This window comes from Aulonocara stuartgranti (assembly GCF_965226115.1).
Source record: "Aulonocara stuartgranti genome assembly, chromosome: 12".
Lineage (NCBI taxonomy): Eukaryota > Metazoa > Chordata > Actinopteri > Cichliformes > Cichlidae > Aulonocara > Aulonocara stuartgranti.
Genome location: NC_138948.1, coordinates 12,853,494 through 12,880,807, shown reverse-complemented (window position 1 = coordinate 12,880,807; position 27,314 = coordinate 12,853,494). Strand labels below are relative to the sequence as shown.

At 38.9% G+C, this 27,314-nt stretch overlaps 3 protein-coding genes across 5 annotated transcripts in view; all 3 read left to right on the top strand.

Annotated features, from left to right (window-relative positions):
* The first annotated feature begins 1,188 nt into the window (after positions 1-1,188).
* On the top strand, positions 1,189-6,397 carry cdo1 (cysteine dioxygenase, type I). The gene is made up of 5 exons (XM_082555098.1): positions 1,189-1,486; positions 2,783-2,860; positions 3,543-3,700; positions 4,252-4,421; positions 5,398-6,397. The coding sequence occupies exons 1-5, from the start codon at positions 1,317-1,319 to the stop codon at positions 5,425-5,427; spliced, it is 606 nt and encodes a 201-aa protein (XP_082411224.1). The 5' UTR covers positions 1,189-1,316; the 3' UTR covers positions 5,428-6,397.
* A 4,255-nt stretch (positions 6,398-10,652) lies between these two features.
* Positions 10,653-18,945, top strand: LOC309718665 (uncharacterized protein). Of its 3 annotated transcripts, XM_082554131.1 has the most exons (8): positions 10,653-10,758; positions 15,236-15,426; positions 15,541-15,649; positions 15,927-16,344; positions 16,742-16,901; positions 17,470-17,605; positions 17,785-17,838; positions 18,013-18,945. In XM_082554131.1, the coding sequence occupies exons 2-8, from the start codon at positions 15,237-15,239 to the stop codon at positions 18,035-18,037; spliced, it is 1,092 nt and encodes a 363-aa protein (XP_082410257.1). In that variant the 5' UTR covers positions 10,653-10,758; position 15,236; the 3' UTR covers positions 18,038-18,945. The 3 variants fall into 3 exon arrangements, with proteins under 3 accessions (XP_082410257.1, XP_082410258.1, XP_082410256.1); XM_082554132.1 differs by lacking the exon at positions 17,470-17,605; XM_082554130.1 differs by having other exon boundaries at positions 17,785-18,945.
* A 6,907-nt stretch (positions 18,946-25,852) lies between these two features.
* Positions 25,853-27,314, top strand: part of lifra (LIF receptor subunit alpha a) — a 43,391-nt gene continuing 41,929 nt past the window's right edge. The window contains exon 1 of the mRNA XM_082555097.1: positions 25,853-25,895. The gene's annotated coding sequence lies outside the window, so the exon portion shown is untranslated. The remainder of the gene's footprint in view (positions 25,896-27,314) is intronic.

Below are 27,314 nucleotides of genomic sequence, written 5' to 3'. Positions count from 1 at the left end.
GACTGGAAAAGAATCACCTGTGTGGAATGTGTTACGTGTCTTAAGAAAAATGTGCATTAAGGTGGGACTCACTGATAAACAGCTGCTAGAACACAGTGTGAAGATGTTGGCAATCTCATCCAAAATATTTCTCTGACTGGTTCTCTTTGTCTCTATTTGAAAGGAAAAATTTCACAGACAAGAAAATGAAAGCATTTAATCTTTTTGATCTCCAGATTATGTCACATTTTATGATCACAAAGGTGCATAGATTTGAATCAACCTTTATTTCCACTTATGCTGACAATCAGCTGGTTATGTTTGTTTATGAGTCTCCCATCATAACATATCCTGCTCTGGTACTTTTCCACCAGTGATAACCTACACCCAGGAAAGAAAAACCCCCAGTCCGTGCTCATTGCACAATCTGTAATTAAGTATTCACCCTTTTTTTTTTTCAAATAGATAACAGCTACTTAAGTTGCCTTCTTGAATTAATTATTTTATTTTATTTTTATTTTTATTACTGGATTGCATTTATTAAAGGATTTTCTTTTTCTTCTTCTCTTTGCATAGTTTATAATTTACATATATAAAAACTTGTTGTAGCTTTTTTATTTTTAAAAAAGCAAGCATTTTTTCAGTACACCTCTACAGTATTAATCTAATGACTTCGTGAAACTAAATCACTTCATGCAACTAAATCAAAGCTAAGCTAAAGACAAACACTATTAAAATATACAGTAATATATGCAGACACACATTTTATGTCTCCCATAACATGACTGCTGCCAATCAAACGTTTTTCCCACGTTTTCTCCTCCATCCTGATTCAGTTCTGCAACAAATGGATCAATTCAGAGGAGAGCGCCCACAAAAAGAGGGGAGAAAGGCCATTACTAGAGGAATGTCTCGGTGGGAGAAGAAAAGGAGACAGAAAGACACAAGAGGTGTCTGTGTTTTGACAACGTGGTGGAGCCGGCCTCAGAGAGGATTAGTCCAAGTTGTTAAAGTGTGAGATTAACGGATATCTTAGTCAGAACATACAAAAACATAAAATTCACCTCTATAAAGTAAGTGTGGTGAAAATACAACCCCGTGTTTCTGTAACTTTCCAGCGAGAGAATATTCAAAATTTCAATTGGATTGTTAGATGTGGGCGTTCACCATTTTCCGTAATGGTACAGTCCGTCTCCAGCTCCCCCCCCCAAAAAATTTGCGGCGCCGGCCTATAAAAACTAAAGGACTGTGCAAACTAGAAAGTCTTCACCACCTGAAGTTTTAACTGAAGCGACATACCTGAGAGAGAAAAAAAAACTCTCCTCTTCAGCACAGCGATGGAGCAAACCGAGGTGGTCAAACCAGAAACCCTGGACGACTTGATAAAAATCCTGCACAGCATTTTCGAGAGTGACTGCATCAATGTTGAGGAGGTTCAGAATTTAATGGAGTCATATGAGAGCAATCCTCAGGAGTGGATGAAGTATGCAAAATTTGACCAATACAGGTAAAATATTCGTGTTTCTGTTTGTTTTGGGGGTTTTCAACACCTACCCACCCAGATATTCCTCATCTATGCTGTTGTCCTTTGGACTTTTGCACCTTGACCTAGTGTCGTGTTGCTTTATCGATATTCAAAATTATATTTACTCTATCATGTTTTTGTTTACCCTAAACATGTGTCATGAGTCCCTTTTCTTTCCTTTTTTAAATTGAAAAGGTACTCTTGAAAAAAAATGCTGTGGCAAACTTCTGCATGCATTTGCTCAGTAGCTAAAAGCATTATTTTTTTTTTGAATGAAAGTGGCTGATTTATTTATTTATTTTCATTTAGGTGACAAAACTGCTGCTCTAAGGTTTTACTTTGAAAAGAAAATTGCTTGGCCTATATTAGTGTGCTTTATTTTGAAAGGTCGTGTTACAATGAGGAGATATGCAAACCAGTTCATTCCTCAGTTCTCTGTTCTATTCAAAACTTTAAAGAGCCCCCCCGTCCCAGTCTTTTGATTAGTGAGGGTTCAATGGAAGGCGGGTGTGTGCCATCCAATCAACACCGAGAACTGATACACACCCGCTGATTTTTGGCAAATGGGACAAGTTTGGTCTCTGCCGGGCAGACTTTCTTTTTCCAGCCTGGTTAAAATTGTTGAGCAATAAACTTCAAACAAAAAGTATAATATTTCATTAAATCTAGTTCAGGAAACAAATTAGTTTTATTGCCTGAACCCTAACCAAAGTGTGACTGAAAATTTTGAATAGTCATTAAAAGAGCGTTTTTGTTTTGTTTTTTGTTTGTTTGTTTGTTAGAAAGTCCTGAAAGCCACTAGTTTCCCAATCTCACAACTGCATCTGCTTGCTAATGTTTGCACACGTTGCAATTGCACAGTCCAGAAAATACAGGCCTAGTAAGAACACAGACACAAAAGTGGAGGGTATGAGGTTTTCTGTATGAGGGCTATTGGACAATGATTAAAACTCTTCTGTTTCTTTGTGGGTTCCAGCTGGATGACGTGAAAGCTTCTTGGATTTCCAAAATAAAATTGATTTGTATTAATGTAATGTACAGCTTATTGTGAAAAGTTATTTCAAGTCATTCATCAGTTTTCTGCATTTAAGAAAAAAGAGAAAAAAAAAAGGAATTTAATCACTTGAAAATCAAATATTATATTTTGACAAGACATTTAAATCAAAAAAGCTCCAAACTGCTTGTAAATTCAGCCCTTCACTCCTCTGTAACTGTATAGTTGTGACATAATGCATCATATTTTTCCATGTACATTTGACATATTTCTCATTCCTGCAGATACACAAGGAACTTGGTTGATAAGGGTAATGGGAAGTTCAATCTCATGGTTCTCTGCTGGGGTGAAGGCCACGGCAGGTAAGATATTTGTATCTTTAAAAATAAATAACATCATTATAATTCATATAAAATAATCTGATCAGAAAACTGAATTTGTTTAAACCTTTAATAATAAGATTTCTGTTTCGGGGTTTCAGTCATGTTACAAGCCTATACTCTTAGATACTGTAGGCCACATGGCCATGTTTCTCACTGGCAATTATTGCATTAGTTAATAAAGATAACAAAGTCCAATGTTCTACACACTGACAGATTATGTAAATAGACATTGTTTGATATCTTATGTCCCACTTTGTCAGCAAATGTCACCTGATAATTCCTGGATGTGTTGCAAATCTTTTTATATGATTACGTATTAAAAGATGCAGATCAGCAGCTGTCTTTTTTTCACACAAGAAAAGACTGTTTTATCACATGGCTGTACCAGTACTAGTGTTTTAAAACAGGGACTTGTTAAGTAAGACTATTCTGGGAATTTCTTGTTTTGTTCTCTTGAACATACAGTATTGGTGATATGATATGGGGCATGACTTCTAAACATAGCTGTTCAAAGTATGTTTAGCTCTTGCCGTGAAAACTTAAGATTTGCCTCGTCTTCCCAATTTTTATTTTTATTTTTTAACATCCTCATCATCTTGTCTAATTTTTATGAAGAGAGCAGTGTTGTCATATTCTGACAGTGTTCTTTAACGCTTTGCAGTAGTATCCATGACCACACAGAGTCCCACTGCTTCATGAAGCTCCTGCAGGGTCAGCTGAAGGAGACTCTGTTCGAGTGGCCAGAGAGCAAATCACACGGCGATATGGTCCAAAAGTCACAAAGAATTCTTCAGGAAAACAAGGTTGCTTACATAAATGGTGAGACACCAAACTGTCTGACTATCTTTTTCTTTTTTTTTTTTTTCTTTTTTTTTTTTTAAACCAGAGCTTGTTCTCCAACAGAATTTAGATCTGTGCTGATATCTTGATATCTTTCTATGGAGTCATTTTAACTGGTGCTTCATTTTACTCACATCTTTATTATGCCTATGCAGTGTTCAATACAATAGACCAAACGAACGTATGTGATCATTCGAGATATGCTAATGTGAAATTTCCTTGAAACTTAGGCAAGGCTGTTAAATGTGTGGCTTCTCTGTCAGCGTGCAGTAAAACCCAAGTTTCCAACCTCTGCAGTTACATAATGTCTAATTGGTCTCACAGGCAGCTGTAAATTTACAATGAACTTTTTTCTTTTTTTTTTTTTTTTTTTTCTCCCTTCAAATCCCTGCCTGGCGTGTATGTCCGTGAGGCAAATAGAGCTCTGGTGTCATGTTTCTGCCTTTAACTGTTGTTGAGCCATGTTTTACAGCATTCCAATGTTACAGGTATGCTGTTTGTTCATACATGTGTACGTGTGTGTGTTTTAGACTCCATTGGTCTGCATCGTGTGGAAAATGTCAGCCACACTGAGTGTGCAGTAAGCTTGCACTTGTACAGTCCCCCTTTCGAGACCTGCCAGACATTTGACCAGCGGACAGGACACAAGAACTCTGTCAAGATGACCTTCTGGAGCAAATATGGAGAAAGGACTCCATTTGTAAGCAGTTTTTTTTTTTTTTTTTTTTTTTTTTTTTTTTTATAAATTACTTTAATACACATAGATTGAGTGAAACCTTCCGATTCATGCTTTGACCCCCCCAGAAAGGCTTGAGTACTGAAACTTAAAACTCACAAAGATGCATTTGTCAGGTGCATAAAATCAAATCTAGTCAGCGTGCATTACAAATTACAATGTAGCTCTGTTACTGTACAGTGGGCACACTGCTTACTCCATTCCCCGCTTCCCCATGTCTCACCCAGCAAAAATACCTTCTAAGCAGGAAATGGGAAGAGCTAATACTTTCTTGCTTTTTTCATTAAGCAGAGCCCATAAAGAATGAAGGCAGCACTCCTTTAAGATTCAAGAATTAGTAGAAAGTTTCCATTTCCTTTCCTTCCTTTACTTTATTGTGCTTCCAAATGCTTCAGCTTTAACAAAAAGTTGCTTGAGTGAACAGAAGAGTTAGGTATTGAACATATAAGAGTGTTAAAGTTCAGACAGACAGAGGGAGAGAATAATCAATAAAGGTCAATTTATTATAAACTAGAATCAGCTCGTCAAGGTCTTCAATAAATTAGTTATTAATAATTACACAAAGGGGGAAAAACAAGACCAATTACACTGTCGGACCTCCGCCTGTTTTGGCCGCCCTGCCAAAGAGCATCAGCCTTATCTTAAATCTACAAGTTGTATAAGCATACCTTGGTCATAACACTGTTAATTAAGTTCATTTGATTGCAACACCAAACATGCAAGATAAGATAAGTATATCTGTGTGAGCACACAGTGAACCTAGCGCGGCATACGTCCATAGTTCTCAACAACTGTTCGAGGCTATTTTACAGACATTACATGTCTCCGTTTAGACCATGACTGTAAACATTCCTGTTTTAGCTTTGCTCAGGACTTGACATAAAGGAAAATGTGACCTTATCTTAGTCTAAAATTGTCTTTCTTCCCAACCCTTTCTTAGGAAACCACAGTTTCGCAAGAGAACAACTAAAGGGCACCAAAAGAGACTCCAGATGATGAAGACATTTGAAGTGACAATGTTATGATATTGAGTCAACGGGAAACTGCTGGTGAAGCGAAAATGTGGACCTATGACTAAGCAACCTATTTAAAAATCAGGAGTTGGCTAGTTCAAAAGGACAACCCAGTAATTAGAATGGCTTTATCACTGCCCAGTGTGAGCTTGGCAAATACTGATGAGCACAGGACGAATGCATGAATAGGCTTGGACATGGATTGAATCTGCCTTTTGTTTGCTGGGCCTGAGGAGACCCTTTTCCAATAACAACATTCCTGTCTATCCATGACCTGTGTAACCACACTGTGACGTTATGGCCAATAGTCAAAGACTAGCCCTTTAGATTTTCCTAAATTTTATGTATTTCCAGATTTTTTTTTTTGGGGGGGGAGGAGGAGGATCTTAAATCTGGTTTGATCTCAATGATGTACTTTTATAGTTGTATTTACTGTTGATTTACGCCACTGACAATTGTCTTAACACCTGTTGAAAATTGTAATGAAATGTAACATTGTTTGTACAGTCTAACAAGTTGGGTTTTTTTTTTTTTTTTTTTTTGTTTTGTTTTTTTTGTTGTTTTTTTTTGCATTTGGAAAATTAGTTGTAAAGCTTTAGTGCTGCGTTGTTTTTAAAGTGTCACGCTTGTAATTTATTTGCAGGATCTTACGTACACTGAAAGAGTGTTTAAATCTGCTCTTAAATGTGTTCATATTAAAGGTTTGACCAGGCGAAGTGAAGCGACTACTTTTATTGGCAGAAAATATATTTAGGTTACTTTCTCTCGGGATTTTAGCGTATTGTGATTGTAACTGCATTTGTTTAGCGTTTAACTTCACAGCAAACCACTTATTATAGTGCTGTCAACATGCTAGTTTTCTGATGCAGTAATTGATACATCTGGCCATAACTGAAGTCCATTAAACACCATTATTGTTTGCAGAAAGTTTCAATCTGTTTTGTCTTTATTTTTCATGTTCTGAATTTTCTTCAATGCTTATTGTTATTCATAGAATTTTTTTTTTTTTTTTTTTTTAAGCTTAAATTTCGTTGGATAAACCTTTACAATCACTTAAATCGCATCTTTCTAACCAGGTACAGTATTAGTAATGAAACCTGTGGGTCGATAACATTTGGCGCGTTGGCTGGTAATTATAAGCTGCCTGTATGGAAATCTACATTTGGCCAAAGTATATTTGGGGTATTTGTTGCCTTACAAAATTAAAGGTGGGTCTAACTGGGATCTTTTAAAAATCAAACAGAAACCATTTTTAAATATTAACCAATCATGTAACCATGAATAACTTGCTGTCTTGTTAGGGTATTTCAGTCCGTCCTATCATTTGTTGTGTTTGATTTTTGTGTTTTAGGATGCCTTTTGATTTTCTTCTGTTTTAAAGATCCATTTGGGGACGGGCATTGCAGACTAGATTAGGCAATAAATGCTGTGGTGTGTTCCCTGATTCATGTTACATACTTGTCCTTATGTAAAAATGAACAAAACTAAGACAAACTCAGTCACTATACTCACATACAAATTCTGCCTAGAATTCCACATAGTGTATTTGAGAGACATTATCAAAAGTTTCAGCGTTACAACACCAAAGCAACACAGTGAAGTTTGAATTTCTAACCTTTAATATCTCCTGCTGATGTATTATACACTCACAGGCACTTTATTTGACACATTTTGTCAATACCATGTCAGAGTCCCTATTCTTCATGGTATTAAGTTGAAAAGGTTCCTTGGAGATTGTATTTCATATTCAAATGATCGCATCACACAATTTCTGCAAAATAATCAGCTGCACATAGCAAACCTCCCATTCCACTACATCCTAAAGGTGCACTGTTGGATTAATATTGGTTGTATATGGAGGTCATTTGAGTACAATGAAATCACTGTCATGTTCAAGACACTTGAGATAATCTGACTTTGTGACATATCCTACCGGAAGCAGGCATCAGACAATGGGTACAATGGGTGGTCATGAAGTGATGGCCGTAGTCAGCAACAATACTTTGATTAAACATTAAACCCTCACCACAGGCAACGTGGTGGCATGGTGGTTAGCACTGTTATCTCACAGCAAGAAGGTCCTGAGTTCAATAATACCATCAGGCTGGGATCTTTCTGTGTGGAGTTTGGATGTTCTCCCTGTGTTTTTGTGTGGGCTCTATCCAGGTACTCCGGCTTCCTCCCACATTCCAAAGACATGGAGTTAGTGGGGTTAGGTTAATTGGAAACTCTTAATTGCCCATGAGTGTGAATGGTTGTCTGTCTCTATGTGTTAGCCGTGTGACAGACTGGCGACCTGTCCAGAGTGTACCCTACCTCTTGCCCTAAGACAGCTGGGATAGGCTCCAGCAGCTGCAGCTCACAGAATATTTTCTTTTTTCCCGACCATTCTCTCTAAATCCTTGAGATGGTTGTGCAGGAACAGAGTAGAACTTAGCAGACCGGCAGATTCTGAAATAAAGTTCAAAGTCACTTAAACCACCTTTTTCCCCATGTCTACATGACTTGAGTTGTTGGCATGCCATTGGCTGAGTAGACATCTGAAACAAGCAGTTGGATGGATATAGATAATTTGGTGGCTCTATATACAGAGCGATGCAACACCCGTGCCAACTCACTGATTATATCTTCATAGTCACATAAAAGTACTCCAGCATTATATTTGCAGGTGACAATAGCATGGTACCAGCATGCAAAGAAAGCAAACAGCTGCATTGATGTACACGTTTCTATGTGTACTTTGGTTAGAGGGAAATATTGATTGGCCATTAACTTGACTAGCAAAAACATTTTGGTAAAAGTGCGCTGATAACAATATTAAGGAACCAGAGATCAAGGTCTGCCGCATTTTACTGGCAAGCCAACAAGTGTATTAAGTGTACCACTTGTGAATCAGAAAGATAACATGCTACTGAAAAGTAAAGCGTACGTGCACAGAAACAGCAGGCTTCATCATGTTCCCTGTGTCAGTTTCACATGCCCAGTTAGACTACTGCAGACTATTGCAGTCAATGACCAGATAACACAGTAGGTAATAGTGCACGAGGTAAGTGCACTTTAATCTGTTCCTCTATGTTGCATTTTGGGTGTTCTTTGCACAAACATATGGCTTCTTAGTCTCTGTCCTTTTATTCATTTTTGTACATTGTATAATGTTATTTGTATATAAAAAGATGACAATGAACAGTGTAGTTTCCACAAGATAGGAAAATGAGTCAGTTTACGCAAAGAGGAACAAATGAAATGTTTTCATACTCATATAAAAGTGACAATTTTGGCCAGAAGGTTACATATCCTCATCATGTGCATGAATATCATGGTCATTTTGGGCTTTTAATTATTTCATTGAGCTGTTCTTTTTCCAGGGTACAGCACACATCTTTAACCCTCTGGGGTCCAGGGTATAATTGGCCGTTTTTGACTACTTTTGATTTTACCTCTATATTTCACCTTTAAAATATGTTTTTCTTGCCTTGTTTGCTATCATTATTTTCGGCACAACCTCAAATATCTGAAATTTGAGTTGTTTTTTCATTTTGGTATACTATATTAGCACAGTTGATCTAAATTCAGACAAAAAATTCAAAATCCGAGTAGAAAAAAGTTATATTTTTTTACTGTAAAACCTACAAACATGTTTAACGAATCATTTTCATGACTTGAAATGCAAATAGAAATTGTACATTTCTAAAAATTATGCACAAGTTTTGCAAACAACAAAGTTATACGGTACTATTTACCTAAAAATGCAGCCAAGGCCTCAGGCGTTTTTTATATAACTATTTAAATCTATTTACAGAACAATCAGGTGTGCTGTATCAAATAAGAAGGCACACAAATTATTTGTGCCAGTCCAAAAAATGTAGTTTGTGTTCAGTATAAGACAGAGGAGAACACCAAAGGCCCAAACCCTGCAGGTCTGACAGCAGTTGCATGAGTCCAGTTTTCCGTGTGGGAACAGCGTTTACACTGGAATCTGCCTTTGACGGCTTTTTTAGAGCAAATATGAAATTCAGCAGTATAACTGACACACAATACAAGACAATAACTAAACAACAAACTAACTACAGCCTCCAAACACGCTAAACGTCACTAATGTCTCACATATGAAAACTTGCTCTCTCTCTCTCTGTCTTCTGCTCGCCCGCTTTCCGTCGCGGGTGTCACTCCTAAAAACTTCCCCTTCTCCCTAAACAACAAAATGTCACATGTTGCCTTATCCTTTTTTTCGTTTGGCTGACATGGTAAACTCTAACACCAATAGGGAAGGGGTGTTTTTTTCTTTTTTCACTCGTAAGCTTAGAGTGTTTGCTAGCGCTGTCTGTAGAAAACGCCGTTTTTACCGTCCTTCCCGCTGTAAACACCACTGTTTTGTTCAGAAAAAAAAACATCGGGTGTATTTTTTTTATCATAACTCTGGTTTTACGTGGCCCATCGACACAATTCAAAAACTGGTATATATTTTTAAGTCCGCACTTTCGACCCAAGTTGAAATGGAGACTGTCGTGCTGCACCTTGTAGCTGTGTCGTCTTAAATTTGTCATGTGATGTTGACGCGCCGGCGTGTCCGGCGACCTCAGAGGGTTAATGACTTAAAAAAAAAAAAAGAACTATGTTCAAAAGTTTGAACTCACAATCCACAAGAGTCTAAAGTATACATCCCAGTAAACACCAGTATGTGGGCCCCACATGGGCTATGGGGGTTCCAAGTGGGGATGGGCTTACAATGGGCATCCAATCTGGGACCCACCTGGGTTAGCCAGGTAGGACCCACCTGAGCCAGCCCAGATGGGCTATGTTCTATGGGCACCATATGGGTAACATATGGGAAGTTGCATGAACAGGCAACTGAGTTTAATGACCTTAGTTAAGTATAATTATTAGTCATGTGTAAGTATAAACATGAATTAAGATGAAATAACTGATAATAAATTATGCCACAGGCAGCATATGTATATTTAATTAATAACAAAATATACATATAAAATATATTAATATAAGTGAAACACAAAGAACAGATATGACTTAAAATTGTAAGACGCTTAATAAAATAAAATAAATGGTTTTACATTTGAGTGGGAAAAAAATTTCACTCCATGTAGGAGGGTTAGGGTTAACCCTTTTTGAAATCTCGCGTTATTTCATGAAATATCACGAGGTTTTCTTGAACCCGGCCCCCCCCCATTCTGGAACATTCTTCATTTCCCGCCCTTGGACAAAGCTGACAGTTAAGCTGACAATTTTTGGATTAAGTGCATCTTTGAGCTACGAACTTATCTGCAGTAAGGGTAAGAACTTTTTTGACTTAATTTGAATCCCTAAGTATAAATGAAATGTTTACAAAGTTATGATGCTGCAAAGTAATGAATGGCACAAGTGCTGGCAAACTTTTTCCTAGCACTCAAGCAATGCTAAGCTAGTTGAAATTTTTACGTAATGTTGGATTTAGCCAATTTTCACAGTTTGAAAGCATTTTCTGGTGTCCTGTATACTGCTTAACTAGCACCAAAATTAATTACTGCGTGTACTTAACATCAAGTTGTACTTAAACGTTATCTTGGTTTTCTCTATGATTAGTATTAATAAAGGACTGTATTAGACCAATTTAACGAAGTTCTAATTTTTTAAGAGGAATATGGGAGGGTATTTTCACTATCAGAGCAACCAAAATTGCTTTGGTGTTGTCTTTATCAGCTTCATTCCTCACCGCTAAGTGATGAGGGTAGGCCATGGCCATGAGCAACTAGTCCCCAGCTTTTGCCCCTGTGTCAGGAGCATGCACAGCAGTCAGAGAGGCAGATCAGTGAGCACTCTATTTCTGTAGAAGACATCATCATTTTTCTTGCCATTGTTTTCATTTTTCCAGAAAAAGCAAATAAAATATAGGTGTTCTTGATTTGTTTGGGTTTTTTTTTTCATACACATTTCATACACATTCATGCAACTTTATGTGTGTAGTTGTTTTAGTGAGAACTTAATCAGAAATAGTGTACTGACTCTAGAATCTGCCTCTCACTGTTGTGCAAGCTCTGTACATGAGGGAAACTGATTATTTAAGCAGAACTGATCGGTCTTGTTAGGGCCACAGTGCCAACTCCTTTTACTATGATTGCTGTGGCCCTCCTTTTTTCCTTTTGTAATGTATATTTGGCTAGAATCTACACATTTATTTATTTATAAAAAAAAAAAGCAATTGCTCTTTGGATGTGGTTCTAAAGATCTGTGATCTTTAAGTGTTTGTCTGGTGCCTGATTTGTGCATGTGCACTGTTATTTTAATTTGTTTCATTATGGCTTAAATTTGTTTGAATTTTGTGCATGCTCCTTTATCAACCTTCCTTCATGGACAGCTTGTGTGATTATTGGCCAGGAGGGTTTGCAATGATCTCAAAACTTGAGATGTTTGTTGTTTTGATTATGACTTGGCTGACTATGGCTACTTATAAATTGCATAGTCACACTATTACATTAATATGTTATTAATATCTGTATATTGGTTTGATTTTGCTGTTGGACAGTGGAGTGAATAGTAGCAAGGGTTATGTGTGGTTTATCTCTTTCTTTATTTTTACAGACTTTGACATAAGAAGCAGTGTATATTTCAAAATTCATTTATATTCAAAATTTGATTCATGCCAGAAATATACTAGTAGGAATCTTTTTTTGAGTTTGTAACAATTAGAATTGTTACTTTATAAAGCGATGTCAGGGTCTTTTATTGTAATACAACAGCTTTTAAGGCTGGTGTAAGCATCACAGCAGATGTCTTTATGCCAAAGTAACTGAGGATAAAACACAGAAAAACATGAAGGAGATTTTCCTGGAGTGGCTTTTTAAATCAGATAACCTTAGAAATATTCTGCAGTTGAACAAAAACTGAAGAAAACCATGAATCAATATATGAACATTACCTGATGCTGCTGAAGTAAAGCAGAGCAAAGTTACAGAGGTTTTATTAGAGGTTTTATTAGAGGTTTTATTAGAGAACAAGCTGAGTTTTTTGCAATTTGGCATAATTTGGCACAAAAAAACAACTGACAACAGCGCTAAGCACAACCGTACACTGATGTATAATAAGCAAGGGAATAATGTGGAAAACAGATTTCAGATGGGGAAACTTTTCTCGAAGTACACTACGAGAGAGCTGTGCAGGAAGTGTGATTTTTCTTTTTTTTTTCTTTTTTTTTTTTAAATTGTGGTGAAAACAAGACAGCAAGAGGGAATTAATGACAGTATTTATCAAATATGAAGCGTAGTTTGGATCTTCTTTTGCTGCTGGTTCAGTTAATTTTGGTTGGAGAGTGATGAAACCTGCATCATCAGAATTAGTGAGCTGTCGGCTTTCAGCCCTGACGGAGTGTCAGTGTACCTGCCCTCGGCGAAAAAGCTGACATCTCACACATTTTGATGCATCGGTTCCGCGCTTTGTGTTTACATCTTTGTTCCTATATTTCTAATACACAAGTGACAGCCAAATGCTAAAGTGAATGAAATTTAAGAAAATGGCTTTATTAACCACGATTAATAACATGTAAATGTGCTTTGGATAGTTGTCAGGCCCCAATAATATTTCTGAGTAAGGACCTGTTGATGTAGTTAGTGTAACCTATCCAAGCTGTTACCCAGGTGACTGAAAAATACTACATTTTATCATTTTTATACATTTTATCTTTCAGAAAGCAATGGAGCAATCTGAGAGGACAAAGAGAAGAAAAATAGCTGCGAAAGTTGTTGAACATTTACGTCTCGTTTCACAGCAGAATGAGTTAGATCATCATCAGGACTTAATTTTTTTCTCAGATTCTTTTGAGAATAAACCCCTTGTGGAAGAGTACCATGATTGCGATGAACATGCTGGAGTCAGTTCACAAAATGAACAATCTGCAGACATTTTTTATGATGCTTTGGACTTTGACGTGTTTCCTGAAGACTCTGAAAGTGGGGTGTCTGAGTTTAATGAATTTGATCTGGACGATGACTGTTTCGATTCTGATGCTTTTTCAGACACACCAGATGATACAAAAGGACTTGCAGAGTGGGCTGCAGAATACAATGTGTCACATAATGCTTTGTCTGCCCTTCTTAAAATTCTTAGACAGAAAGGTCTTAATGTACCACTAGATGCTCGAACATTGATGTCAACTGCCCGCAAATGTAATGTGATAAATGTGGCTGGGGGATCATACTACCATTTTGGTTTAAAGAATTCAATTGTTGCAGCATTGGAGCTTTTAGATTTTGATTTAAAGAAACTAACAAACAATCTAACACTTAGAATTAATGTTGATGGTCTACCTTTATTCCGCAGCAACAATGTTAGTCTGTGGCCTATTCTGGGTAGAATCAAGGAGATCCCAAATTGTGATGTTTTTGTGATCGGGTTATACTCAGGTACAACCAAACCTTCTAATGTACAGGAGTACTTGAATGACTTTGTACAAGATGTAAGGGCAATTATACAAGATGGAGTTCAGTATAATGGTGTCCATTTCAGTGTTGCTGCTCCAGATGCATTCATTTGTGATGCACCTGCTCGTGCTTTTCTTAAATGTGTGAAGGGACACACTGGCTATTATGCGTGTGAGCGGTGCACTCAAAAGGGCATGTATGTGAATAGGAGATTCTGTTTTCCTGAAATTTCTGCTGAGAAAAGGACTGATGAGACTTTTCGTGCTATGGCCTACAAAGAGCATCAGGTTGGGGTGTCACCTCTGAATGAGTTGGGTGTGGGACTAGTCTCAGGTTTTGTGCTGGACTATATGCACCTTGTGTGTCTGGGGGTAATGCGAAAACTTATTTATCTTTGGTTAAAAGGTCCCCGAAAATGCAGACAGTCTATGCAAATTCTAACCGTGATTTCAGCATTCATGGTTTCTGTCAGGCAACATTTGCCTAAAAGTTTTGCAAGGAAACCAAGATCTCTCCTTGAAATTAGCATGTGGAAAGCAACTGAATTGAGACAATTTTTGCTTTACACAGGCCCAGTTGTTTTATTTAATAATATACCAAGCCAAATGTATAGACACTTTATACTTTTATCTGTATCTATAAGAATTCTTCTTAGTCCTGATTTGTGTATTGAGAACTGTGATTATGCAGAGGATGTTTTAAAGCAGTTTGTGAAAGATTTTGGTTCGATTTATGGTCTTGAATTTGTTGGTTATAATGTACATAATTTAATACACCTAGCTGAAGATGCGAAAAAGTTTGGACCTTTGGACAGTATTTCCTGCTTCCCATTTGAAACCTTCCTGGGTAAACTGAAAAAGATTGTGCGGAGGCCTCATAAACCTGTGGAACAAATTGTCAAGCGCGTCTATGAGACGCAAAGTATTCAGAAGAAAAGAAAAGAGAGGATGTCTGTTCCCTCTCCTCTTAAACAGCCTCATAACTCTGGACCAATAACAAGTGATCTTGGAACTTTTAAGCAGTACAGAAAATACACTGATGGACAGACATATGTTTCTTGCTCCATGGGAGATAACTGTTTCAATGTAGGGGGAAAAATTCTTATTGTGGCAAACATTTTACAGGATTGCCAAGTTGTCAAAGCACTGTGTCAGGTCTTTGAAAACTGTAATGCCTTTTTCAGCTATCCATTGGACTCAACATGCCTTGGAATTTACTTTGTTTCAAATCTGTCTAAACAAATGAATCTTGTATTACTTGATGAACTAAAACAGAAAATGGTGCTTTTGCCACTGAAGTCTGGATATGTGGCATTGCCACTGCTGTACTAGTTGGCTTCTTTTTGCTTTCTCACCAGCATGCATCCATTTGCAGTTGTTGATTTTCTGGATGGTGGAGGTGTATCCATAATTCCTTGCAAGTGGTTTACAGGACCAGCGGAAGATTCTTGGCCACCAGGGAGAGTCAATATCAATAAGGCTGTAAAGGATGGAGTTACTCCAGATGCAAACTGGTCACAGTACAGAGTTCGCATCTTGGGGAAAGCTGGTAAGAAGCATTTTTGTTTATTGCTACCAAATATTCTGTCATTAAAGACAGAACAAAAAATTTCCCTGTAATTTCACTAACAACATTTTGTTGATGTATGTCAAAAATTTACAGAAAACTATGAAAATGCCAGGGTGAAACTGCGGAGGTCTGAAGCAACCTCTGATCTGCAGACTGAGTCAGATTCTGGAAGCAGATTGGGAAAAGGGAAGCGGAAAAGGAGGTAATTATGTTTCTTTAAAACGCCTTAAAAGCAACAATTTATTGTGGTGATTATAAGAAAAACAAAAACAAGCTGACAGTATCTTTAGCAGACCATTACTGCTCACCAGATTTAGATATGATCTTAAAATAGCACTTTGTAACTTTTTGACTTTTAAAAATCAGTTTTAGACTCCTTTTGATGCCGGACTATACATTAATGTTTTTAGTTTGTAGGACTAACCAGTAACTAAATTGTTTGTGGGTTTTTTAAAATATTTTTTTAAATTCATTTTAAGGCCAGTGATCCAGTCAAGCTCGGATGAGGATTGGGACAACGCTGCGGAACAGCCAGAGACCTCATCAACATCAGCAATGGAGAATAGACATTCAAGTGAAACTCCCCACCAGAACGTCACTCATCCATTTGTTCAGCTACCACCACCCTCAACTCCTTCACCTGTGGTTTCACAACCAGTTCCAAGACAACTTGTACAAGCCACCAATACCAGCATGTTTGTACGTGTTCTAACCCTCCTGGAAGACATTAAGGAGACTCAGAGGATCCACAGTCGAATGCTACAGTCTCTCCTCAAACAACGTGATGGACCAGTTGCTGCAGTATTACCCGAGGGTGCTGTTTTTCCTCTCCGGACAGTCGCAGACGTGGAAGCACTGGAACAAAAACTGATAGACCCTGTCTTCCTGAAAGAAGTGGTAAATAATAATGATGTAATGACAATAATTGATTAATGCCTCAATCTGCGTTTTATGCTAGCAGTTATGATTAAGGAAAGTTGGTGTTTGTTCAAACATGGTCAGTGCAATGAAGTGGCGGAAGGTGAGCTCCACAAAAGTTGCTGTTTTTGAAAATAAAATAAGTTGTACTTTACAAGTTGTGCCACGCCAAACCTTAAGAAATTACTTTTGGTGGATCAGTCATTTAGCTCTTTGCATTTACATCAGACAGTGTTTGACTTTGATACTTAACTCTTTCTCAATCAAATAGCATCAAAATTATTAAGCCTAATTACTGTGTAGCTGTGCAGGTTTTCTTTTAGGTGTGACTGATGGTACTACTGTCGGTAAAATTATTGTCCTTGTGTGTCCTAAGGTTGCTGTTGTGGCAGAGATCGGAGGGAGCACTGTTGATGAAGCCACCAGAAGAATGATGGCCTTCATTATGGACAATGCTCTTTCCAGGCAATATAACTTCGTTGGGCGCCATGGAAAGCGGGAATTTCGAGGGCTTAAGATTTTTGAAGTGCTATATGGTAAGCTCATTAGTTGTAAGATATTTTGTTGATGTTTGAATAACAGATGCTCATTTCAGCTGTAGTCAGTCTTCCAATCAATTTATCAGAATCAGAATACTTTATTGATCCCTGGGGGAAATTATTTTTTGTTACAGTGCTCCATTTGAAACCAACATTAAGACAAGACAGACAATACGCTAACTAAGAATAGTACAATATATACATATATATATATACATACATACATACATACATACATAAGTCACTTATAAATAAATATTTGGAAAAGAAACATGTGTAGCTGTAGCAGCAAACAGTGTGTTAAGTGGATGCGTTGTACAGGGAGATGGCCACAGGCAGGAATGATTTCCTGTGTCGTTCAGTGGTGCTTTTCGGTAATCTCAGTCTCTCACTGAACGAGCTCACTGATTTAAGGTTTTAATACTTTGGTTCTACATTTATGTGAGATCTTATGCCGTGTCACAGTATAAATATAAGTATGTAACAAAAAAAGAGAATTACAGCTGTGTCTTTAGATTCAGTAATATAGTCTCACTTTCTTGTGGTCAATATCTGTGCTTTACAGGCAGCTTGAAAAAAAATGCTCTTACAAGCCAGATTACCAGAAAAGAGGCAGAAAAGGCAGCATCCAAGTGGTTTATTGGTGCAAGAGATAGAGGAGGAAATCGCATGGCAAGGGCACAGTGTCGCGTGCAGGAGAGGTATACCTTAGTGACTCGGTTTAGATAGACTGTGGAGATTAAATTAATTACAAATACTGTATTATTGAGGGAAATTATGTTTGGGTTTTTTATGGGGGGGGGGGGGGCATCAGCTCATGTTGTTCTGGAGGGTGATGGCTGCTGCCAGGAATGACCACATATTTCTCTCTGGTTTGCAGCATACTTGAAGACAGCTCTCACGAAACCGTTTTTTGGTTCCTCACTGTGTTACGGTATGTGAACAATTTCCAGTTATGTTTAGCAGTTTGTGCAATATTCTTCTTTGCACAATCAGCTCCAGGAACTCCAGCCAGTCAAACAACTTGATCAGCACAACTTTCAAAACAACTCCAGTAGTATTGCAAATCTGATGTTAGTTGTGAAAAAATGCACTTTTTTTTTTTCAGGACCAATGGATCACTGAATGAGTGAGAAGCTGTGTTTCAGTGCATTTCTTTTTCGTTTAAACTGTATAACATTGATTTGTTATTGTTTTGTGTATACTGGGGACCTTTTTTGTCAACATGTTCTCTAAACAAAAAAAATATTTGTATAGTATATAAAAAATTACTGTTATACTGCATACTGTTTTAAAATGTCATATTAATCAGTATTAATAAAAAAGATAAACTGACTTTGTTGTACAGGTGATTTAAATTTTAGCTTACTGTAGTATCCAAAATCCCATCTGGGCAAGCACACTTGGGGCCACCATGGAAACTGAGGACAAAAGTAGCTGGGTCCCAGGTGGGTAACCCAGGTGGGCCCCAAATATCAGACCCGCTTCTACCCATCTTGGTCCCACACTTGTTTATTGGCTGGGCCTGATTTGGGGCCCATCCAGAGCCCGTCATTAACCCATCTGGGCAAACACACTTGGGGCCACCATGAAAACTGAGGACAAAAGTAGCTGGGTCCCAGGTGGGTAACCCAAGTGGGCCCCAACTATCAGACCCACTTCTACCCATCTGGGTCCCACACTTGTTTATTGGCTGGGCCTGATTTGGGGCCCATCCAGGGCCCGTCATTAGCCCATCTGGGCAAACACACTTGGGGCCACCATGAAAACTGAGGACAAAAGTAGCTGGGTCCCAGGTGGGTAACCCAAGTGGGCCCCAACTATCAGACCCACTTCTACCCATCTGGGTCCCACACTTGTTTATTGGCTGGGCCTGATTTGGGGCCCATCCAGGGTCCGTCATTAACCTATGTGGGCAAACACATTTGGGGCCACCATGGAAACTGAGGACAAAATTAGCTGGACCCCAGTTGGGTTTCCCAAGTGGGCCCCAAATATTAGCCCTGATGCTCCCTATTTGGGCCCCACGTATGTGTGTTGACTGGGATATGCAGACATGCACTTACTTAAATCCTTTAATAACTGGTGCTAAAAGTTGTACAACACATATTAACTCCACTTTGAATTGACCTCTCATTAATGATCATGACTGGCTACAACTGGTAGTTTCTCTCTTTTCGCATAAAAGCCTTCAAGCTCCACGGAAATTTGCAGCTGACCACATGGACAAGCTAAATATCTTCTGGAGAAAAGTGTAATTGACAAATGAGAGAGATTGGGCTATTTGGCCACAGTGACAATAGGTTTGGATGAGTAAAGTTGAGGTTTTCAAGCCAAATAAGTCTCCGGGCCAGTCTTGGTAGCCGGGGATCAGTCCACCAGGGCATCCGCTCCTGGCTGCCGCCCGGCTCACAATGCACCCAACCCCTACGGTGCCTCCTGCTGGTGGTGGGCCTGCAGGAAGATGGGCCCATGTCCCTTTTTCGGGCTGGGCCCAGTTGGGCCCTATGAACTAAGGCCTGGCCACCATATGCTCGCCCTCGGGCACCCTCCCTGGGCCTGGCTCCAGGGCTGGGCCCCGGTAAACCTATCCCGGGCAGGGTAAACTGTTCCTCCGGTGATATTCTCACAAGGGTCTTCTGAATCGCTCTTTGTCTGGTCCCTCACCCAGGACCAATTTGGCATGGGAGACCCTACAAGGGGGCAAAAGCCCCCAGACAACATGGCTCCTGAGATCCCTGAAACACACAAACCTTTCCACCACGATGTGGTAGCGATTTGCAGAGGGGACAGTGACCAGAGGTGGTGTATGTTTACCAACTGTCAAGCATGGTGGTGGTAGCATAATGCTCTGGTGTTGTTTGGCTGTCAGTGGTACTGATTAATTGCTGAAGGTGGATGGAACAACGAGGAAGGATGTCTACCTCCAGATTCTTAATCTCAAACCAACAGCTAGACAGTTGAAACATGGAGGCAACTGGGTGTCCCAACAGGACCCAAACAGACATAAAAACTGGCTAACATTAAAATTCTGGTATAGCCTTCCCAAAGCCCAGACTTCAATGTCATTGAAAATGTGTGGTCTATACTTAAAAACTGGGTCTGTGCCAGGAAACCAACCAATTCAGAATTCTAATAACTGTGCCAAGAAGTGTGGTCAAATATGAAACTAGAATCATGCCAGAAGCTTGCTGATGGCTGTCAAAAGCATGTGGTTGAGGTGAAGCTTTCTAAGGGACATTTAACCAAATGCACATGGGGGTTTATCTGTATATTTGAGCCTGTATGGATACTTTTGATCGTGTGTAGAGCAAGGCAAGGCAAGGCAAGGCAAATTTATTTGTATAGCACAATTCAACAACAAGGTGATTCGAGCAGAGAAAATCCAAGATAAATTCAAAGTTGTGCATCCAATTCTTCTGTTTTTAAGTCATTAAGGATGTATGCTGTACAGTCATTCCACACTGGAAAAAGAACAGACTTTTGACCATTGCTGTATACGCTTTTGAAACGTATTTCGTTGACTTTGCTCTCCTCTCTCCAAACAAACGTCATTAGTTGCATTTCTTCACTATTTACCTTTGGAGAGGTAAATCACAGTGTTCTCACAGGAATGTGAGTTTGTTCCAAATAAATGTTCCCAGATTTTCCTATAACAAGTCAACAATGGCCTACAGCCAGTGTTGCATAACAATGAAGCAATCGCTTTGATTATCCCGGCAAGACTCCAGTTTTATATGAGGGCACGATTAGCATGAGTGAGAGTAAAGAAATTGCTCCTATCAAACAAGAACATTGTGAACACAACTTATCTGTTAATATTAGACTATGACACAAATGCTTCATGGACTTAAAAAAACTCTTTATCATTCACATGTTCATGAGAAGACTTGATGTGTCAGCAATTAAGACAACTGGTGCATTTGATACTCGCACAGCATTTATTTATATTCATTTATTTATTTAGATACACTGTTCTACATATTTGTTATGTACCATATTTCAACTGATGATGTGGTGAGTCCCTTTCCTTTCCATTTTGTGGATTTAAACATTTCTGGAAAAAGTGCTGAAAGATAATATCATGTAATTTCCTCAGTGTACATGTTGATCTTGGATGATATTTTTGGCCCAGACAGAAGACAGTTTGGCACCTTGTAGTAAAAATGTTCTGCAGAAATATTTGGAAGTGTGTCAGTTCTTGTTGTGGTGTTTTTTTTTGTTAGGTAAGTTTTGATACAGAGTCTCCACCTTGGATTGTTCTCTGTGTTCCCACATTCTCACCACTTAAATATTGCAGTGTTGGAGCAGCTGTAGTTGTGGGGAAGCCATAAACCTTAAAGACAGGTTTCACATTGTTTTTTGTTTTTTTTAACCAACTACTAGCGCTGAGATTGAAAATGCAGAGAATAGGAGTGTGTCCTATGATAATAACAGCGATAACAATAAGCCAGGCTTCTAAAACTTTCTAGCACACCAGAAGAAACTGAAAAGCTAATTTACTTATCGAAGCGGCCTCTGTACATTGATAGTGAAACACTCATTCACAAATATGTTGCACTGTACACTTGGCAGCCCAGTTTTTATTACAGAGTCATAAAATATGTTTTCTCTGCATTGTCAGGCCTTTTAGGTCATCACTTTATGTAAATATTAAAGTCCACATTTGGTCGTTTATATTTTTCTTTCATGTTCTAGGCTTTACTGTATAAAGTCATGTATCTTGATGCCAGAAAGATGTTTCATATTTATTTGGTGAAAGTGAAATTTCTTGCTAAAAACTGACTGCTCAATATTTTGTGTGCCTATGTGTAAACATGTTGCCTGCATTGTAATTAAACCAAGACTGGCCTTCAATTGAAGAAACTTGTATCTTGTATCCACTAGCTACTTTATCTGTCTATACACAGTACTGTGTCTTGACTCACTCCTTATTTCTTTGTATTTTTGTAGGAAAATGGGAAAAAAGGTGCAGCAATTATTTTTAAACATATGCAAATATAGAATAAAGCACATAAGGCAAAAACAGTTAACAATACTAATAAACTTGAAAGTCCACCTTTCTTCGGCAACACAGCCTGAGCTCTCTTAGGCCAGCTTTCTTGTCATTTCTTTAAGTAGTCTTCCGGAAAAGTTCTCCAGACTTCTTGAAGGACATTCAAAGTTCTTCTTTGGATGTTGGCTGCTTTTTGTTCCATTGTCCATCAACATGGTTCCACACTGCTTCATTGATGTTGAGGTCCGGCTTCATCCCGACGTTTTGTCACGTCCCGCGGCATTCCTGAGGAACACGAAAGGTGACCTTCCTCGTTCTAATGGTATGCGCCGGGTTATGGATGAAATCCAGTGGAATAACGCTCCTGCAGTAGTAGACATTGCAGCCACGTATTCCAGCCCTAAACCTAACCTTCTCCCTAACCCTAACCTTATTCCTAACCTTAACCAGCAGTTTAATGATGTGAAATAGTGTTTTCGGAAGAGTTTTTAAAAAAAAAAATGAACGAGCATGTGTAGATTGAGTCCAAAGGGTTGTCATATTTCCTAATTTTTCCGATGTCGTCATTTAGTAATGTGTTGGGTGGCCGAAAATGTAATATGTTGACAATTTGTCACCTAGCATAGAATGTTAGGCTTTGGGATGAGAATGTGTTGGCACGGCCAATCCATGTGTTTTTCTAGGTATGGTTTGACAGCATTGAGAGTATGTTGTGGACCACTGCCATACTGAAAAGAAAAACAAAACAAAACAATGTCATTCGGATGCTTTTCAGATTGAATGGTGGAACAAAATCTAACCATACTTTTCTGAGTTAACGATTCCACAAAGTTTGACAAGATCCCTAACATCACTGGCTGAAATATAGCCTCAAACTATGACAAACCCACCACCATATTTTACACATGGCTGTAGTCGCTGAATCTGATAGCATTGTGTTGGTGTTGCTCCTGGAGCAAAAAAAACTAATCACATTGTAGTGTTGTCATAGTTTTGCAATATTTGAGTCACACCATACACCAAACCGTAACCCTAACCACAATCACATCTTAATCCCCAACCTAGCACGTTTTTCCCGGACTCGACATTAGCAAGTTGTTTTTTTCTTTCTGGAAAGTATGACATAACAGTGTGATTGGTCAGTTGCAATGTTGACCTTGGACAAACATTGGCTGTATCCCAATTCAGGGTCTGCAGCCTTAAAGGCTGCATTTTTTACATCACAGCGACCCTACGAAGGCTGTCCCAATTCAAAGGCTGCTCGAAATGCAGCCCTCAAATGTGTCCTTCATTTCCCTGAATTTTAAGGCTGTGACGGTGAACGAATCGTTCAGTACTCGAGAATCTCTTTACTGACTCGTGAATCATGATTCACAAGCGCATCTGACTCACTGACTCAAACTAGCAAACTAATTTCATTAGTAGAAATATATGTAGCTTATAATTAAAATTGTAGGGAAAAAAACCCAACAGCCAGTTTATTACCAAAACCATTCCTGCTCTGAACTGGAAGAAAAAACCCTGAGTAGAAGCTCACATCAAGACAATAGCTCCTCGGTTCACAGTAGCATCGCTCTGCTAACATGCTAACAGCACATTTGAGGTACTCACCCCCTCCCTCCTGTGCTGAATCATAGCATAAGCCAGGGCTCGGCAACCTGCGTCTCCGGAACCGCATGCGGCTCTTTAGTCCTTATAGTGCGGCTCCGAGTGGTTTGGGAAAATAAATTAGAAGTATTTAGCTGAATTGTATTTTATTTATGTTAGTTCTTTTTTAACTCGTAGTTCTAAATTGGAAGATTATTGTGATATTGAAATACAAAACTATAATTATATTCTATTATTTCTTCATCACTCAAAATAAGCGTCACACTCGCGGAAGCCGGTATACCCGCCGAAACACCGTGCATTTACCGAGACTTTCAACCCCAGGTGGGTCAATTATGAATCTTTGGATCCACATTATGTCAACAGCTATTCTCCACCGTGAACTACGTTAAAACAAACACCGCTCACACCTCACAGATGACAGCTTACAGTCCTGCATAAAGATGAAAGTGACTTCGTACAGCCCCGATTTGCAGACGCTGTGCGCAGAGGTTCAGGAGCAGAACTCCCATTGTAAACATACCACGGCCAACCCGACGATGTTTCCATGAACACGCTGTACAGCTTCTCTTTATTGACCACTTTTCACACATGGTTGCTGTACGCATACAGCCGGCAGTAGCTTTTCAGCTCACAGCCCGACACACACCAACACAACATAGATAGCACAGATGTTAAATCGGCAAGGTGTGATTGCTGGTGCCGCTCAGGTGCGTCCGCCTCCCCTGCAGTGGCGCAGCAGACCACGCCTTGCCACACACATTAACCAGGTGAAATACATATTTAGGCAGAATTTTGTAAATATTTATTTATTTATTTATTTATTTAGTTAGTTAGTTTTTTAGCAGCGGTTCGCAGCCGAGTGTGAAGCAGCGGGAATGAGGATCAGCACCTCCAAATCTGAGGCCATGGTTCTCAGCCGGAAAAGGGTGGAGTGCTCACTCCGGGTCGGGGATGAGTTCCTGCCCCAAGTGGAGGAGTTCAAGTATCTCGGGGTCTTGTTCTCGAGTGATGGGAGAAGGGAGCCGGAGATCGACAGACGGATTGGGGCTGCAGCTGCAGTAATGCGGACGTTGCACCGGTCCGTCGTGGTGAAGAGGGAGCTGAGTGTAAAAGCGAAGCTCTCAATTTACCGGTCGATCTACGCCCCTACCCTCACCTATGGCCACGAGCTGTGGGTAGTGACCGAAAGAACGAGATCGCGGATACAAGCGGCAGAAATGAGCTTCCTCCGAAGGGTGGCTGGCCTCTCCCTTAGAGATAGGGTGAGAAGTTCGGCCATCCGGGAGGGGCTCAGAGTAGAGCAGCTGCTGCTCCACATCGAAAGGAGCCAGCTGAGGTGGTTCGGGCATCTGACAAGGATGCCCCCTGGGCGCCTCCTGGGTGAGGTGTTCCAGGCATGTCCCACCGGGAGGAGGCCCCGGGGCAGACCCAGGACACGCTGGAGAGATTATATCTCTCGGCTGGCCTGGGAACGCCTTGGTATTCCCCCGGACAAGCTGGAGGAGGTGGCTGGGGAGAGGGAGGTCTGGGCCTCTTTGCTTAGGCTGCTGCCCCCGCGACCCGACCGGACAAAGCGGATGAAGATGGATGGATGGATGGAGTTCAAAATGTGTTAATTACATAAATAAAATGTAATTTTCTTTGCAGCACTTCATGGATTTCATAAGCAACACACCTTAGTTGTTCACACAAAGCATAAAGTTAAAAAACAATATATACAGTGTTATCTTCATTTTAGATGTCAAAAGGTATTTGCGGCACCCAGTGTTTTCTTTTGCGTGGAAACTGGGTCCAAATGGCTCTTTTGCTGTTAAAGGTTGCTGACCTCTGGCATAAGCGAATAACTCAGGACTCACTCACCCCCTTCCTCCTGGCTCACAGCTTCTTTTCTTCTTCTTGGTTGGCAACCAATGTTAAGGCACTTTACCGCCCCCTGGCTCACAGCTCAGTGGACATTTAGATGAGAAAATATATATTTGACACTTTTAAGGAAAATACCAATAAACTAAAATAAAAATAAATAAATATTCCCTTTAGAGTTTTTTTTGCCCTTTTTTGCTCTAAAGAAAATAGTTGTTTTCGTTTACGATCATTCATCTTAGCAGTAGGATTTACATTAAAAGAGAAACAAATTAAGTTTGAGTGAAAATATACATTTTTGCCCTCTCTGGTCAATTGACTCAGTGACTCAAATGACTCAAGAAACCCAATTCACTTTGGTGAGTGACTCATTAAAACTCGATTCAGTAAAAAGAATCGAATTTACCATCACTAGTGTAGACTTCGTGGCCCAACATATCCCACAATTCATAGCGCTGCAGTCGGTGTGGATAATTTTGCCGCAGATGGCAGAAGCAGAGAGGCTGAAGAGTAAACTGTTAAAAGTAAGTACTGAATATTATGTCACTCATTTATGTGAAAATGTTTAATAATGAGGAACATTAAAACATTACTTTGGTCACATGTCGGCAAAGTCGCCATTAGCGATGTTTGTACTTTCAGCGTTTACTTGGTTTTAAAGCCTTTAAAATATAATAATACAATAGCTGACCTTAATCTTACAGAGAATCTGATGATTTTATGGATAATTAAAGTTATGGAAGAACCAGGGTACAGTACAGAGTACGAAGTGCATCTTTATCAAGGAATTGTTTCACTTTGTTCAAAACTGCGAGGCTTCTGGAAATTTTGGTTTTTATGTGTCTGACGTGGGGTTTCCATGAAATTTTATTATCAATTACGACTCCCAAAAATTTGTTTTCACTCACATTATCAATTGGTACACCTTCAATGATAATTGGTAATTCTATATTATATTTTAAATTACCAAAAAACATTGCTTTAGTTTTATTTATATTTAATGATAATTTATTTATGTCCATCCATTTTTTTAAATTAATTTTAGCTCCCTGTTTACGGTCATTACAAGATCAGTATAATCATCGCTACTGAAAAATATGTTGGTGTCATCTGCGAACAGTATGAGTTTAAGTACTTGAGAAACATCAAAAATATCATTTATGTATACATTGAAAAGTTTTGGTCCCAACACTGACCCTTGGGGAACACCACATTTAATACCAAGTTTCTCTGAGTGGTAATGCCCTATGCTAACATATTGTTCCCGACTCGTTAGGTAACTTTTTAACCAGTTACCAGCTTTCCCTCGAATACCATATCTTTCCAATTTATCCAATAAAATTGAGTGATTGATTGTGTCGAAGGCCTTTTTGAGATCAACAAAAATACCAACTGCATATTTATTTTTATCCAGTGTATCAGTAATTTCTTCTACTGCCTCAATTATCGCCATTGAAGTGGTTCTTTGCGTTCTGAAACCATACTGACCAACATTTATTATTTGATGTTTTTCCAAGGAATTTTTCTAATCTTGAATTAAAAAGTTTTTCTAGAATTTTTGAGAATTGAGGCAGTAGAGAAATAGGCCTATAATTGGTAAAACTGTGTTTGTCATTACTTTTATATAGTGGTATTACTTTCGCAATTTTCATTTTTTTTTGGAAAACAACCAGACTGAAATGATAAATTACAGATATATGTTAAGGGACTAGCAATATTCAGAATAACCTGTTTAACTACAGACATATTTATTTGATGATAATCCATTGAAGACTTACTTTTACATTTGAATGTGATATTTATTACTTCTTGCTCATTTGTAGCTGAGAGGAACAGTGAAAAGGGATTTGATTTTATATTACTGATATTTTCATTTTTATGACACGGGATGTCCGCTGCTAGTTCAGGGCCAACATTTATGAAGAATTTATTGAACCCAAGTT